The 16,442-nt window shown below is 36.4% G+C and overlaps 1 protein-coding gene and 1 pseudogene across 1 annotated transcript; both read right to left on the reverse strand.

The window, feature by feature from the left end:
• Positions 1-4,237: 4,237 nt before the first annotated feature.
• On the reverse strand, positions 4,238-5,048 carry LOC138326965 (piggyBac transposable element-derived protein 4-like). Its single transcript, XM_069272930.1, has 2 exons — positions 4,731-5,048; positions 4,238-4,657 (listed from the first exon to the last, which is right to left on the reverse strand). The coding sequence occupies exons 1-2, from the start codon at positions 4,911-4,913 to the stop codon at positions 4,238-4,240; spliced, it is 603 nt and encodes a 200-aa protein (XP_069129031.1). The 5' UTR covers positions 4,914-5,048.
• On the reverse strand, positions 4,911-12,132 carry LOC138327269 (piggyBac transposable element-derived protein 4-like; annotated as a pseudogene).
• Between the last annotated feature and the right edge of the window lie 4,310 nt (positions 12,133-16,442).

Raw genomic sequence — 16,442 nt, forward strand, 5'->3', positions numbered from 1 at the left:
CAAAAAATCAACAGGATCGAGACTACATTCACCCTAATATTATAGAAAACATAATTTTATGAATTTTTCTATTTTCTGTCAGCAAATTTGCATGAATGGTATATTTCAAGCTCAAATATCTCAAAAAGTAGTTCGAGAACACCCACTTATCTTTACAGATTTGAAATCTACATGATAAATGCAAAAAAAATAAGACCTGTTAGAAAAAAATGACATGGGTTTTCCCAAAAGTATGGAGCTACCTTAACCAGAATGTAAATCACAGGAAAAGTGATGTTGATATCTATGTAAGGAATGTGACGTATTTTGTTGTCTTAATCTTAAATCTAATGTTGTTTACGTAAAGCTGTCGATTTCTTTGTTGAGTTTTGATGCATGATATAATGTTACAGTTACACATATAAAATAAATAAATCTATTGAAATTGAAGGTCTATTATTGTGAACTTCCATCAGTATACTAATCTGTAACAATGTTTCTTACATAAAGGGTGTATTTTTTTATTTCCTTTCTTCATGTCGATTAAAATTTCCTAATTAACGATTTAAATATGCTGCACTGCTGATAAATGGTATATTTTTCTCTATCAAAAACAGGAGCAGAGGAATCTGTATTTTTCTTCGATTACAAAAGTTACTTTGTGTTAATTAGACATATATATACACGATTAAATACGAATTATTGTTCACATCAATCGGCGGTGGGGCGTCTTTAAAAAGATATTGATATGTAAAGTTAAATATTTAGTTGCTATTAATTCTCTCGAATGCGCGAAATACGCAAAATACTTGCAAATGTGTACACAAAAAAATCTAGTTTGGAATAATGAACTTACATATATTTATTCCTTATTGACAAATATGTATCTTCATGACAATTATTTGTAAATATATATATAACATGGATTTATCAGGGAAAAAACCATAAGACAAACGGAAATAGTCATTTGCTACTACATTTATTGTCCAAACCTGTTTCATCCGGATATCTGTCTAAGTATTTATTAAAGGGGCAGATCGCCTTGAAAATTTGATTTTTATGCGAAAAGTATGCGCAGACATTTCCCCCGTGCGGGACCCCAACTCAAGCGTTTTTCGGATCCAGATTGTTTGTTGTCGTATGCGGAAAATGGCTGAACCAAACAGTGACAGCTGCAGATTTCAGGTTATATCCGAACAGGAGACCTCTTTAATTTTTATTTTCATATGTGTGAGATGATCGTCTTCAAAATTAATGATGTATGACATTGTCAAACGTTTTTATTGTCGTTGATAGGAAATCATTAGGTTCTCAGGTCTCAATAAGCATGTGATTTGGAAAACGGATGCATATTCAGATTTGGGATAATGTATTGTTACAACTGTCGGTAACTGCTGGGGTATAGCAATACGTACTTATACATCCGGACGTTAGATTAACAAAGCAATGTAAAACAATGCAGTTGAAACTACTTGTGGTAAATCCATGTGGGTATGTTTCAGTTAGGGCGGAAATCTCCGGAGATTTTGATCTTTACATTGACAAAAGTTATTATGCACGTAGTAAAAGACGAATATGACCACATAAGGACATAAATGCCTCAGATAAGGACATAAATGCCTCCGAAATATGAGGCACTCACGTGTGTTTTTGGATGCGGATGTATATCTAGGTTTGGTTGGCGAAAACTGTTATCAACTGCTAAAATCAACTGAATGGTGGGAAGGACTTTTTGTGAAGTCAATAAATACCCTTCACAAACAAATTAATTACTTTCTCAGCAAGGGGAGATCAGTTAATGACTTCGTCACGAGGATAAATGGTTAACTTGTACTGTTACACGTGTAGCAAAGTCTGGCCGTAGGGCTTTAGTATCATCACTTATTTGGCCTGTTAACTTTGTCACTGTCACGGATTAAAACTAAAGGGAGATAATCTAAGATGAGAAATATAATCAGAATATCAACAACCTATAGTCTGGTGGCCAGTCTAAACCATGTAATAATGTCTTGATTATAAATACATATATATTATAGAATAACCTTTGCGCCAGTTGTTTTCATTTGCTATCTTGAAGATCAATCAGATTGATACGATTTGTCATATCCAATTCCACAGCGATTCCATCTTCATAATTGTTCATTATAAAGGGCAATGGTCTATTAAGGAGCGGTATTAAAGAAAACCTTTCTATGATTGTCAGGCGACTTTCGATTTCTATGTAAATTAACTATTACCTACTGTTCTTTAAAATACGCATATCCTCAGAGACTATTGACCGGTTAATAGTTTGAATATTGACTAAGACAGAATTTTAAAATTATAGGTTCTTTAATGATATTTGTTCCGGTTTTCAAAAGATTATTTAAGGACAACCTCTCCAGCCTGTTTCAGGTCGTTAAAACTGTTGTTAACTAACGGGATGCACCAAACAGTTCTCACAATACCTGATGGGGAACAAGCACAGACACACATAGTCATTAACACCTAACTAGCAAACACATAAACAAAGCAATGCCGAACAAGGGTGTGTGATATACTAAATCCATGTGTGTCGATCTCCTAGCGAGCGAATTAGTTTGGGGAATTCTTCACATGAGACATTGGTCACATAAGTGCATACCTGGTTCAAGAATGCCGGAAGCGATCACATGTGTTTTGGGGACGGATGTGTATTAAGGTTTGCGTTGAATTGGTTCAAACTGTAAGAGTGAGGAAAACTTTGGAGGAACACACAGGGAAACACCCACAAAAACCTTGGAGGAACACACAGGGAAACATCCACAAAAACCATAATACTGAAAACCAGTAAAAAAAAAAGCAAATTTTAGTAACTGTAGTAACCATCTGACATTTTGCTTATGCTATACATAGGAAATAAACAATGAACGAGCTCATTTTTAAAGACAAACGTTCTGGTAACTTTTAATGATATTAACGGAAACACAGGCTTAGCTTAGGTTACATTTGTTACACTGTACGCTATAAGTAGGTGTTGTGCTGTACTAATTATTTGTTAGGCGCTGCTAATCTGAAAAATTTCAAACATGAAAATGGATTATGTTTAATTGTGACTTGTCCCACCTAGATATTCTGTCAACTTTATTTCTTTTCTACTTTTAAATCGTCAATAGTCAATGTTCTATTTAAGGAAATTACAATACACTAGGAAACTATAGTGTCAGCGGTTTGGAGTTCAATAACAATAATATTTTTTTGCATTTCTGTAAATTTTTGTTTTGTTTTTTGTTGTTGTTGTTGATTTTACTGATTGATAAGAGATCAAAAAAGTGATTATGAATAATAATTTGTTTTTGGGAAACATTTTTGCTGCGTAAAGCCAAATGTGAAAAAAAATGCTGAAAAATCACCATTTTTTAGCTTAATTTTTTTTTCATTTCTTGCGAACAATAATTAGTATAATAAGTACAAATTACTACATATATTGGATTATTTGGTCCTGACATGTATTTGTTCTATTGTGGTCATTTTGATACCTCATTTGTTTTCTTTGGTTGAAAATGGCAATGTTGTTTCTATTTTTCACTTTTTAGTGAAATTCGAGATGGCGTCCATTTTGATGACGCCATAAATGGAACTTATACAATGTTAACCTTTAGACTGCCGAATGTTCTGCTCCGCCAATTCAAACATTCAACAGAAGTATCGTTCTATGACGTCGTCAATATTATGACGTCATAATACATCGAATATCTCAAGACACCTGCCATATCAACGTTTCATGAAAGCTGTAAACCTTTTGACTTAAAATGGAGTCTAGTGAATGCTGTTAGCTGTAATTTGATAACAGTCTCAGTATATATAATGTCAGCAAAATCTTACCAGCCTTATCATCATCTGTTCGGTGGCAAGCGAACAAGTTCATCACATGAAATTCAAATTTACAATTTGTATATTTTATACAAATGTATCATTGTTTCAGTGCGCCTGCTTCGAAACATAACTACAATAACAATAGCTATAGACACATGTATAGTATATTAAAATGAAATATATATTGACTTTGCTTTGCATCATTTCTTTATTTACAATATACGTCTATGTTGGAATAACTATTCATTTATCTAACTACTTTGTTATGTAAAATATACTCAACTTGTACTTCAAAAGAGTACTGTAACATAGAAAATTATACTTCACAGTCAAAGAGCACTATTGAAAACAAGGTCGATTTTGATATTATAATCGTGAGGGTAAAAAAGGCAAGGAAGTATTATTTCGACCCTATTGAATATTTTCATTGCTCAAAGCAATCCACATGTCGTCCTTGCCACTGACGATGGAGTCCGCGGTGACACAAAGAACAAATTGTTCTGCTTCGACGACGGGTGCCACGACCATGACGCAGTCGTGACGAACAAACACAGCAATCTTTCTCCTTCTTCTGTGGTAGGGTTATGGGCATAACTGTTTTGGCAGTAAATCGACGGCGAGGATTGCTGGGTTTCTTCGTCCCTGCCAAGGCTTCGATCACCGTTCTAATGTACTCAACACGGCTCTTCACTTTTTGCCTACTAGTATTCTTCTTGTACAGGATATACGAATTCATTAGAATTCTAAAGAAGAGGTGCATAAGCATTTTCTTCCAAACCTTCCTACACTTCCTCTGTTTTCCATAGGAGTAAAGTAACCCGTCATTCAAGTCTACTGCTCCCATGTTTCTGTTGTAAGCACTTCCTCTGTTTTCCATAGGAGTAAAGTAACCCGTCATTCAAGTCTACTGCTCCCATGTTTCTGTTGTAAGAGGAAATGGCGCGGGGTTTTCCGGATGACAGATCCTGTGCCGGTAGAATGGTAGATAGCATTCTTACTGGTTTCTTGTCTTCCTCTCCAAAGTGAGACATGCACAGATAATCTCCACGTCGCATGTAGACTGTCCCTTGGTGATCTGCATTTTTCACCGTGTATGGCATAGGTCGATTCTTCCGGAGTGTACCTATAAAATAAATACATGTATATGTACGCTATATAGTGTATATATAAGGGTAAATGAAATAATTCTGGTTCTGAAGACATTTCTAATAATGTATCTAGTATACATGCCAGTCAAAAATGAGGAGCGTTGAAGAAGTTTGTGTCCGAGATGAATGGAAGTGAAAAAACTGTCACAATAAACATGGTACCCTTTATCTAGAAGTTCTGTCCCTCCGAGGAACCCCATGACTACATTTGTTCCTTGAAGTTTTCCGTGCGGAGTGGGGTCGAACTCGCGTCCTCTGTATACGTGCATCTGGAGTACATATCCCGTTGATGATTCGCAAAGAATCCAGAATTTCACACAGTACTTTGCCACTTTCGATGGAATATACTGCCGAAGGACGCTGTGGCCTATTGTTGGTACCAGCGACTCGCCAACTAGTCTAACCATCCTACGACAAATTAAGCCGAACCTCAAACAAATTGCAAAAGAAACTTTTTATTCATAATCATAATTAATAGTGTATGGTTAAACACACATACAAATTCGAAAACACAGGGATACTGAGAAAGGTCAAATTTAAAAGGTCAAAGGTCAAACTAGTTTTTTGAATCAGTAATGTATTACATACACTATAGCAATAAGTAATATCATGAAATAGATGTTGTATGACCATCTCTACAGTTTGGCAGAATCAATGAGGAAATAATTCTATCAGTATTTACAACTTTAAGAAAATATGAGGAAATTTAAACAATGTTTACACGTTACCGAGAGTAAAATATGGAACGATTCGTCCCATAATTATGATATTATAGAAACGGCAGCTGATGACGTGTAGCAAGCATTCAGGAGCCGCGGGTTTATTTGTCTTTGTAGGTAATAACAGTCCATTGCCGACTGACCAACCCCAATCACAAGGGTTCATATTGACATCATTTGCCCATGATTGCACTTGAAGGTATGTTCTCATGCTATGGAAACTAGCGGCAGCTGAGGTAGGTGGTATCGTATGAACTTGGACACAAGTTTTGTTCGTTAAAACGCGGTGTGAAAATTTCCGATATCTCAGAAGGTCTAGACCTTCATGAATAACTCCGCCGTACAAAGCAGTGACTAAATGTTCTCCAGATTGAATCACTTGTTCCTTTGTACTTTGTGTAAGAAACGTGATTGTGACTTCAAGAAATCATCATTGCTTATCTTTTTGAATGCTGCTGCTTTGCTGATGCCATACATTCTTGAAGTGGTATCACAACCACTTAATGCGTGTATAACCGGCAGAACCTCACAAACATCGGATCCAAGAACAGTTTTGGTCTTCTGTAAATCCCATACTTTGATTTTCCCTCTGGAGATGAGATCTGATCTGAAGTACAAAGGCAGAGATTTGGTCAAATCAATATGGAAGAGGAATAATACCAGAAGATCGGTGTCTTCTCCCAGCAAGACAGTTGGTTTTGACAAGATACAGCAGTTTGTGCAATCAACACATCAGCGTCAGATGTTGCCCTTTTAGTTGCAATTCCGTTTTCAGACATCTTTCTGCTCAAAAGATTGATTAAGTTATCTTTATTGGCATTATTGGCTAGAAACATCTCTTTCTTCGTTCTAAACGGAGTGTTTTCTGTAAAGTTCACCTGAGTACCAATGACTCCTCGCTCGTGATCTTCTCAAATGAATTGCGTCTTCGCATTTGGACCTGATGAATAACCGTCAAATACCACGGTGCAATCATCATGGGCGTACCTGATGCAGTCAATGTATCTTTGGCAGATGTGCCCGAAAGTCGAGCCATTTTGCCACTGTATCCGATGAAGAAGCGACCCACCATCGATGACATAATGTAATCCTCCATCCGCGATATCATGTCACCCAAGTTCCATATTGCATCCAATAAGGCTGACTTTTGAGCCATTCTCATCATACCAGATGGTTCAAATATTGAACTTGGAAAGCTACACAGTTCAAAGGTAAATATTTCAGATCTATCATCTTCGAAGTTGTCAGCAGCTGCCATAAATCTCTGGAACAACAGTTGAGGATCTATTGATATACTTTCATCTCTTAACTTGAAAGAAACGTTCTCGTTCATTCTAATGGCTTGATTCCTTCTCTTAAAGGTAAAATCAGCAACGCTAACGTTGTTCATTGAGTCTAAAATTGCCGTTCCTATTTCTTTTGCGATGTCGACATTAACCTTTGAGTCTGCAGTAACACCAGTTTCGATATTCCTCAGCTTTTCGTCTTCGATGACTGGATCACTTACAGAAATGAAATTGGCAAGCTTGGATATATCTGTGCAGTCGCGCATTTTCCTTGACATGCCCTCTTCTTTGTGCTGATCACTGGTTCGGAAATTCATCGATGTTAGCTCCTGCATTGCTAAGTTCATTTCTGCACAGTCTGGCATTGCTAAGATCCATTCAGCCCTCTGACTCTCTGTCATACCCCTGCCTCTTGTTAAACCACCAGACGTTTTTATGCTTCTCATGAGGATTTGTTCTATGGCTAAATTTGACGAAAGGCCGCACCAATACTTATCAGATCTTCTGATGACATGGTATCCACGATCTAAGAAAGAATATACTTCTGGGTGAGACTCTGGGAGAGCATTCATGTCTTGCAGATATATCCTAACTAATTTTGCATATAGGTTGTGGCCATCAGCTGCGAGATATGGGAGCATTTCTTTCAATGATTGTAAATGTAGTTTCCAATTTCCTGTTCTTTCTGCTCTAATAAAATCTCTAAGGATCTGTACCATATCCATGAATTGGAACCACAGGTTTGACGTTCTGAAGCCTTTGTGTGATATCCTGAACTCGTCAATCTTTGAATTGATATTGACGATGGCGTTACTGGCACATACCTGCTGGATTGACATCGTACCATTCATAAGAGCATCTAAAAGATTCATGGCCTCTGATAGCTCATTTGCCTTTGCTTCTGACTCCAAGGTTTGCTGTATCATTCCTTCCGGCTCGTTGAAGAGAGATTCTGGATTTCGAGGAATGTATAGGTTGTATTTCTTTGACAGGATATTAGCAGTCAGTGCATTGTCTGTGAGAAAAAACCTCGGACCGCTCTAGCGATTGCTTTTCCAGAAAGCATGTGGGATACTGCTGTTGGAGCATATACTGTTTCTAGGAGTTCGGATAATCCAGATCCCGCCATCAGGTGACCAACGCTACCAATGAAACTCATCTCCGCATGGAAGCCGCCCAGTCGCAATATGATTGCCTTCAGTCGACTGTTAGTGGGTTCACCCTCAATAATGGTTTTTGCTTTCCAATACAACGGCTGGTCGAACGTTATCATGGGAGTCACATCCTTTTTCAGTGCTTCGTTGCAAATAAAGTGGAGGGTCGAGTTTATGCACGTTAGATCACTAGGATTCATGTCGATGAGAGGCAGAAAGGTTACTGATGATTTCCCTGGAAAATCGCCTTCGAGTGTTTGATGCATCGTAGCTGCCCAGCTGTGGTATTTGTTTTCATGAGGCCAAGAGCTTCTAGAGAGGAGGTCAGTTTTCCATAGATCGTCGTTTCGAGGAGCTGAGTAATCTGCAAGGATTTCATACTTCAGTTTGGATAAGGCATTATTATGCTGTCCTTTGTAAGGATATATGTTGATCCTGGCCAAATCTGTTATATCTTGAAGTGTTGGAGATAGACGAGGGACTGGTTTTCTTTTAGATGATCCTGGTGACACTGCTTCAATAATGCCCATGCCATGGAATGTGCCATGTCCGTCCAACGTCCGCACGTTATGGTCGACATTGTCTGCAACATATTGGACGAATGAGTCTGTAATGTTGTCATCTTCCTGAATAGTTGCATCTGTACCATTAGCTACAGCGGCATTCATTCTATATTTCTGTACCTCTGTGTATGAAGATGAAAATCCCAAAGAGTTCAGAGTATCTATCATCAATTTAGACGAAAATTGATGGTGCATTTGTACGCCAAGTCCAAGTTGAAGTGGGGCAATAATTGTTCTTGGTCTACACGCCTGGATAATAGCATGTCCAATCGATGCTACTTTGAGAGCTGAATCAGCCTGTCCAAAAATGTCAGTGAGAAATGTCTGAAGAACTTCTGGAACGAAGTCTGTAAGGTCATTTTTTGAGGAAATATAGTCTGCTGAAGGATATGCCGCCTTGAATCTATTAGAAATAGATTTTATGTCAGCTTTTATCATCTTTGCTGCTGCATGGATAATAGCTTTCTTCTGTTCGTCGGGATCTTCTGTCTTTGGTCGTTGATAAAACTCTTGAAGTATCTTCGATGCATTGTGTTTGAAAGTGATCACGTTTGGTTGTCCATTAATGTTTGTGATGGTAATAGACGAACCAAAATAATCTAATAATCTCTTTTTCATGTAGACCGAACTGAAAACCTCTTCCCCGCATGTTTCTTTCATTTTCCCCACTAAATCATTTACCGTTACTTGTTCTGTATCATTTTCCTCCAAATATTGAACCAGTTGTAGAAAAGCTTGCTCCAATTTAGAATTCCTTGGACGTCCAGGGGTGCCCGTTATGTTTGTGTCATCCGTCTTCCGTGACTTGGGTATTTGTCGATTTGTTGAGAAGTTTATGCTACATTGATGATGATAAACAGCATCCGCAGCATGGAGATCGGACGAAGCCATATTAAGACGCCCAAGCACCTCTGCCGCCCATTCGTCATTCCGCGAGGCACATGTTTCTTCCAATGATTGTTTAAACTCAACAGTCTTGACTGGATAAGCATCGGGACCTCTTTTTCTGTCATTTATTTTAGCGAAATGTCCGCAAAACAGGCAATTTTCCTTGAAATTAAAATCTGGTGTTGTCGAACGCAGGATTCTAGGTCCAGTAGATGCTATATTACCAACGTCGTGTCTGTATGTAGATGAATTTGGATTCACGTAATCTCTGCGACAGTCTTTGTGAATCAATTGTCCGGGTCTTGTTCTAATTATGTCCCCTCTTAATACACTCACTTCGTTAATCTTTTCGCTCCCTTTTTGTCTTAATCGGCATGTTGCTGGACCATCATCGGATATTAATTGCATGCAGAACACGCATGCTTCCATCACGATCTGAAAAATGTAGAAAGGAAACGTTTGCATATTGATCAATTGTATGACGTTTTTCTATCAGAATCGTACGAATTTTAATGTATACATACATATTTATACAGTTAAATACAATATCAAACGTCTATTAATACTAAAAATAAGGCAAAAATACAACGATGAGTTCAAACAGACGAATTAAAAGATTTGAATTACGTGATTAACGAAAAAAGGAAAAATTGCAAAGTGTGTACGCAATTTTCAAATATGCTGTATTTTTTCACGGACAGGTTTCCATACTTTTTTGTTGCAAATAAACTCTTTTAAAGCCCCTTTTTTCCCGTGCTTTTTTGTTTTTACTTGTATTCAGTGAGTTAAATGTCATCATACATTATATAAATTCATCTCTTTGTGCTTTTTGTCACAGATCTAAGAATATTATCGCCGAGAAACTATTTAATTCAAATGGCAGCGTGAAACCAAATAAAATTATCGTAAAAGCATAGATTATCATATTCATGAGAGTATCAATGATGTATCGTAATTCGGTTTTAATATTGAATCAAATATAATATTATTTAGACTGATAACAAGATGTATAAAACGTACTTACCAGCGATAACAACGAAGGAAACATACGTCGTCTGCTTTCGTTTACAATAATTATATCCCTTTGTAGCACTCTTCATATCTACGGCGGCCCAAACGGGCCGTATGAATGGTAGGCAATATTTCGAACAGAAAACACTAAAATTAGTCATTTTCCCCTTGTTCGATTTTTTTTCGAATTTTGATATGTGTCGTATGCCTACGAAATGTAAATATTACTTGTATTTTTGTTTCTTTTGCAATTTGTTTGAGGTATGATGGTATAGTGGTTAGACTAAACGCATAGTTCTCTTGTTGGGACTCTATGGCGCATGAACTGTCGGTTAACAAAGTTCAGTAAAGGTCGAAATCTTGCCGATGGATCGTACCCAGGATGCTGTAATGTTAACGGGTATATAGTATTTACAATTACAATTTCAACAAATTTCATTTCATACAAAATATGAAATGGAATCAAACAACAGGCTAAGTATATACAGGTTCTCTCCCCTATAGTATTTAAGGGTTCAAACATTATTTTGATTGGTTTATATATCGATTTTTCGTATGTTATTTATACACGTAACAAATACAATGTACATAGTATTGTATATATTATAGAACATAAAATTCATCATTGCAGTCTCGTACTTCGAGACATAAGCATGAATCAGTCGTTTTATCTCATCGTGTATATTGTACTACAATGGTAGTCAATGTTGTAAAATCTATACCATATAAAAAGCTATACAGTACACCATCTTCATTCACAAATTGTCAAATAAAAAACTGACGTTTCTATCCGCAACGTGTCTGAAATCTTTTATGTGTAAGAATTTCAGGACGCTCTGGAACCTATTCCTTCCCATTGTTTTTCCAAACCAGTCTGACCTTTGGCTTATCGTGGATTTGCCCCAATAATCCTCTATGCTTGGTTTTTTGATAATGCTCATGTTGAACATTATAGCAAGAAAGGCATTGAATTCTGGCAAAGTCAGCCTTTTCCATTCTCTCGTTCTCGATCTGGGTTGTAGGTTTTGATCTGAGAGCTGATTCTTGGCATATCTACATGTACAAATGTATATACATAATGTCTACAGTAATCGAGTTTATATATACTGTTTTAAATCGAAATGTTTTAGATTTAAGGGAACCTGTTTACAGTAAAGTTTCATTTCTATACAGTAGAGTGAATATATATATATATATTATAGAATATTTGCGCTATATCTTTGCGTATTGTGTAGTACAGAAGTTAGAAACTATACACATTCTGTATGTTAGATTAGGAGACCTGAAATGCTCAATGAGCGTGTTGACATTAAGTTGAAGTTTAACCATTCGATTTAGCTGTTGATATATTTTATCTTTATAGGATGTGTATTTAAAAAAAAAAAATAGATCAAAAAGCTGAATTCCTAATATCAAAATGGTCATTAAACAATTGATTGCCTTACTACAGTAATATGTGTCAGTATGTGTTCCTTGAACTCTAAGGTATGAAAACATGTATTGTGAACATTTCTAATTATTTTGCCTAGAATAACTGAACATACCGACATTTTTAGTATACTTAGACTTTAATGTCATTTACATCTTTTTAAATTTCAAAAATCTAATTAAGAAGGTCTAGTGTAGGAAGATTTTTTAGCATAGCGGTACTTTATATTCTATATTCTAGGCGATATTCTGGATTTAACTTTTAAGAAGTATTATTGCTCTGTATCTGTAACTTTTACGTATTTGTATGCCGAATTATTTCCCTTGAAAGACTGTCCGGGAAGAGTAGGTTAAAGTATTTCACTGGTTCTGCGTCCCTGGCAGGCATGTCGCATACACGGAACAGACAAAAACGGTTTTGTTTTCTCAGGTTCCGGAGAAAACGTCCGTATCCACGGACCTGCCATGATTATTCTATTCGTATATGACGTAAAATGACGTCATATGTATATAGTTTACGTCACGTTCTTCAATTATGACGTCAGGTGACATAAAACATGAATACCGAGTGATAACCACACTTAAAAACTTATTTTTATATTTTGTGTTTACTTCAAATATGTGCGTGACCATATCGGCCCCCAATCGGCCCTCCCCGGCATTTAACGGGACCCATCGGCCCCTCGGCAGTTAACCCTTTCACTGCCGGATTTTTGAATTTGCCAGAAATGACGTTATAATTGATGACGCCAAAAATTGATGACGCGACATAAATAGGCTCGTCGAGAGTGATCAAGTCAAAGATATTGATGCGCGATTCGCCGACAGAAGTGACGTCGAACGTGTGTAATTTTCGGGTTTTCACCGAATTGTTCGGCCAAAAAAAAAAAAAAAATAGATATTTGCAAACACTAATAAATAATCATAAACTTATTTTATTTCATAACATTTAAGCGGTCGAATATATGCAAATTCCAATACATTTATGAAATAACATAAGTACTGATCCAATTTATTGCACATCTATATTGATCATATACACGCACAGGGACCTGTACAACCACATACTCATTGTTCAATACATTGCATGTATCACTGTTAGCCACTTAAATAGTGTCGATGCATACTGGACAATATACCGTGCCAAAAGTATTCGGCCACTTCATTTTTATATATTTCATGCATGGGACAAATTTTATTCAATTGTCATGGGTTAATTTCCCATTTTCGAGCGACAGTAGCAAAATTACAGACAGATTGCTTATAGTTATAATTAGAATAATTTTATATTGGTAATTTCAAGACACATATGTATAGGGGTTAAAGTGTACACGGAATGGTTTGGTATATAAGGCTTGATAAAGGCGTCGTTAGATAAAATTTAGAATGGAGAAAGTACGTGTTTCATAGCGATTACGGTATTAGAGATAATGCGACTTTTCTTTAAAACACACCTGAAGACCGAAGCCATTGGCCCCGATTCGGGACCCCTGACCTGTGACGTCACGAGGACAACGGGATCGACTCTACTCGCATAAGTTAGAGTGGCGATTTTCGTATTCTGCCAACTAAAACAAACTATCTGTTTGAAAATATCGATTTTGAAGACACAAATACCTGTTTACATGTCCGATACCTCTTTAATATTATCATCGATCACAGATGTGAGTTGAAATATGCTTGAAAATAGGGATTTATACCATACATATATGATGTATCTGTCGTACATTGTAGATAAATAAACATCTCCATGCGATTACTGCATAATTACACACAATAAAATATACCTAACTATACACTTACGTTGTATACTATACATGAGTATTATATCAAGGACGTATATGTTCTTGATTATGTTATCCAAAATTGCGTTGTCTGAAATCGATCAGGTGACTTAATTAATACACATTTACTACTTAATTATCAGGATATAAGTACATAATTGTTTGTCATTTAATTCTACTGTGATTTGGCGGATTTAATTCTATCAGAAACATATATTTCTGATTCTATATACCAAATTTTGAGAACCGTAATATTACAAATATTTATAATTTAGCTGGAGTGATATTTTTTATCCTTTTATTTTTTTGACGAAATACATTCAGCTTTCAAATAATACAGTACATCCGAAGACTTGTTAATATTTCACTCAAGTTCATTCATTGGTGTCTTTAATTGAAAAATAAATCATGCACGGGTCAAACGGGAAAAAATGAGACTGAAGATGTCTATTTCTAATCCAAACAGCAGATATGAGGTATCAAAATTAGAATAGCCAATGTCGTGCTACGTATACGTTACCTGTATACTGCAGTAACTAAAACGCGTGGTCAACCGAGACTAATGAGCTGTGGGCACACCTGATTACGAAAAAAAGGTGTTTAGAGACCTGTCACGCTTTGTTGATTAGCTCACATCAGGTGTCAAAATATCAGTTCACAGGTAAGTTAGCGATGGACCATCATGTAATTGTTGTATAATGTGGTGATATTTGTTTTCACTTTTCAATTCTTGGTTTACAGTAAAATATACCGTTCGAACATAACATATAACAAGTTAGCATATACTTCAGAAACGCTTATGTATATATTTGTACATATATTTCTGGTTACATGTAAATGTATTCTTATAACAAAAACTACAAAATTATTTTCAAATGACATATAGAGAAAGAACAATACAAATATAATGCACAATGTCAGAATTTTGATATTTCTGATAGTTGCTTGATTTCGGATATCCAATTCACTGTGAATTTTGGTCAATATCAATCGATATGTAATACCATTAATGATATTCTATATGACCAATAAATGTACTGTTGATGATTGTTTAAGAACACATGTCGACATACATGTACATGTAGCATAAAAAGGAAGAGAGACTCATTACAGCTATAAATGAATTATATACCACGAAATCAAACTCTCAAGTTTTTATTTTTTAACCCCCCCCCCTCCCAATTTATGTCTATGATATCTACGTGCATTGAGCTATAAAATACATTTTCTTTTCGTTATGCTGGTTCTTGAAATCCATAGGGCTAGTGAATTTTTATTAACACAGAAACATTTTCAAATTGATAATTACATGACCATCATTTTCCGAATTCGTTCCTTTAGATCACATAATGAAAATTGAAGAAAATTGAATATTCCCTCGACCAAGGATTTATAAGTGAGATACGTCCTTGCCTCGACATTCCAGGGGTTCCGATCCCTTACGATCTCTACACCCCTGGACTATCTGATAGTAAAATTGGAGACAGGTAATTCAGTCGTTTGATGTACAACAAAAGACCCGTGTAACGGTACACTGTGGTTGGCTGTGTGGCTTTGATGTTGGGCGTCGCTCTCTCTGTAGTCTTCAAAGGAAATATTTGCACGCCTGTGATTGGTTCAGCTCTTCCGCTGAGCTGCCTCAATTTTTACTTTGGGATAGTCCAGGGGTGGATAGAGATCGTAAGTGATCGGAACCCCTGGAGTATCGAGGATGGTGTCATCTTAGTAACGCACTTTGTAATTTAGTTATGAAGGATGATCTTGAATGTAAAATTATCACTCCTCTTTCCAACGGCAGTACCATTTTGGCATTTTGTTTAGCTATCGAATTACATGTGTAATAGTAAAAGTGCTGATGAAGTGGAATTGAATTGAATTGTAATAATACCCACTCGACAAATGATTACTTAGCCGCTAAAATGTTTTTTTGTCTCGGGGAATTTTTCTCCCTTCTCGTGTACAGGTAGAATATGAACTTCACTGGGATTTTTTTTTAATCTAGAACCCTAAGACCTCTAAAAATGGTCTGTGGACACTCGGGTGGCTCCAAATAGATATGAACTGTAACTTATTCTCGAAACCCTGTGCTCCCGCCGCCTCAGACCAAACATGTGTTTAATTTGTCTTGGACATCGGTTTCTCGATAATATTCAGCAGTTTTATAAATCAACAAGAGGTTCCACTAAAACGTGTTTTGTTTTCTCTTTGTGCGCACTATAGTGGGGGAGGAGAAGTAGGTTCCCATGTACCCCTCTGGCAGTTTTTCGAAACATGGTTTTTTAGGACCGGTATGATGTCTAGTTTCATTTTATGCTTGTTGCCATTGACAACTAATGTCCCATGGGGGTCATATGGCGGCCATCTTGAATTTCAGGTATCAAAAATGACCAAAATGACACATTCGCATATATGCGCATAGATAGAGAACCAGACAACATTCAGAGGCAAATTAACGCATTTCTTGATATGATTGAAACATGCTGAATACGATTAAATCATAATAATGACGTTACGTCTTCTCATTTTTGTGAAATGACCGGAAAACAATGAAATTTTCAGCTTTTCCCCTAAAAATCGATAAATGTCATAATTTACATCACATGTAAAACAATTGATGGATTTCGAAGTGCACTAACCCTTGTGTAAAC

Source organism: Argopecten irradians, chromosome 7 (assembly GCF_041381155.1).
Source record: "Argopecten irradians isolate NY chromosome 7, Ai_NY, whole genome shotgun sequence".
NCBI classification, from domain to species: Eukaryota; Metazoa; Mollusca; class Bivalvia; order Pectinida; family Pectinidae; genus Argopecten; species Argopecten irradians.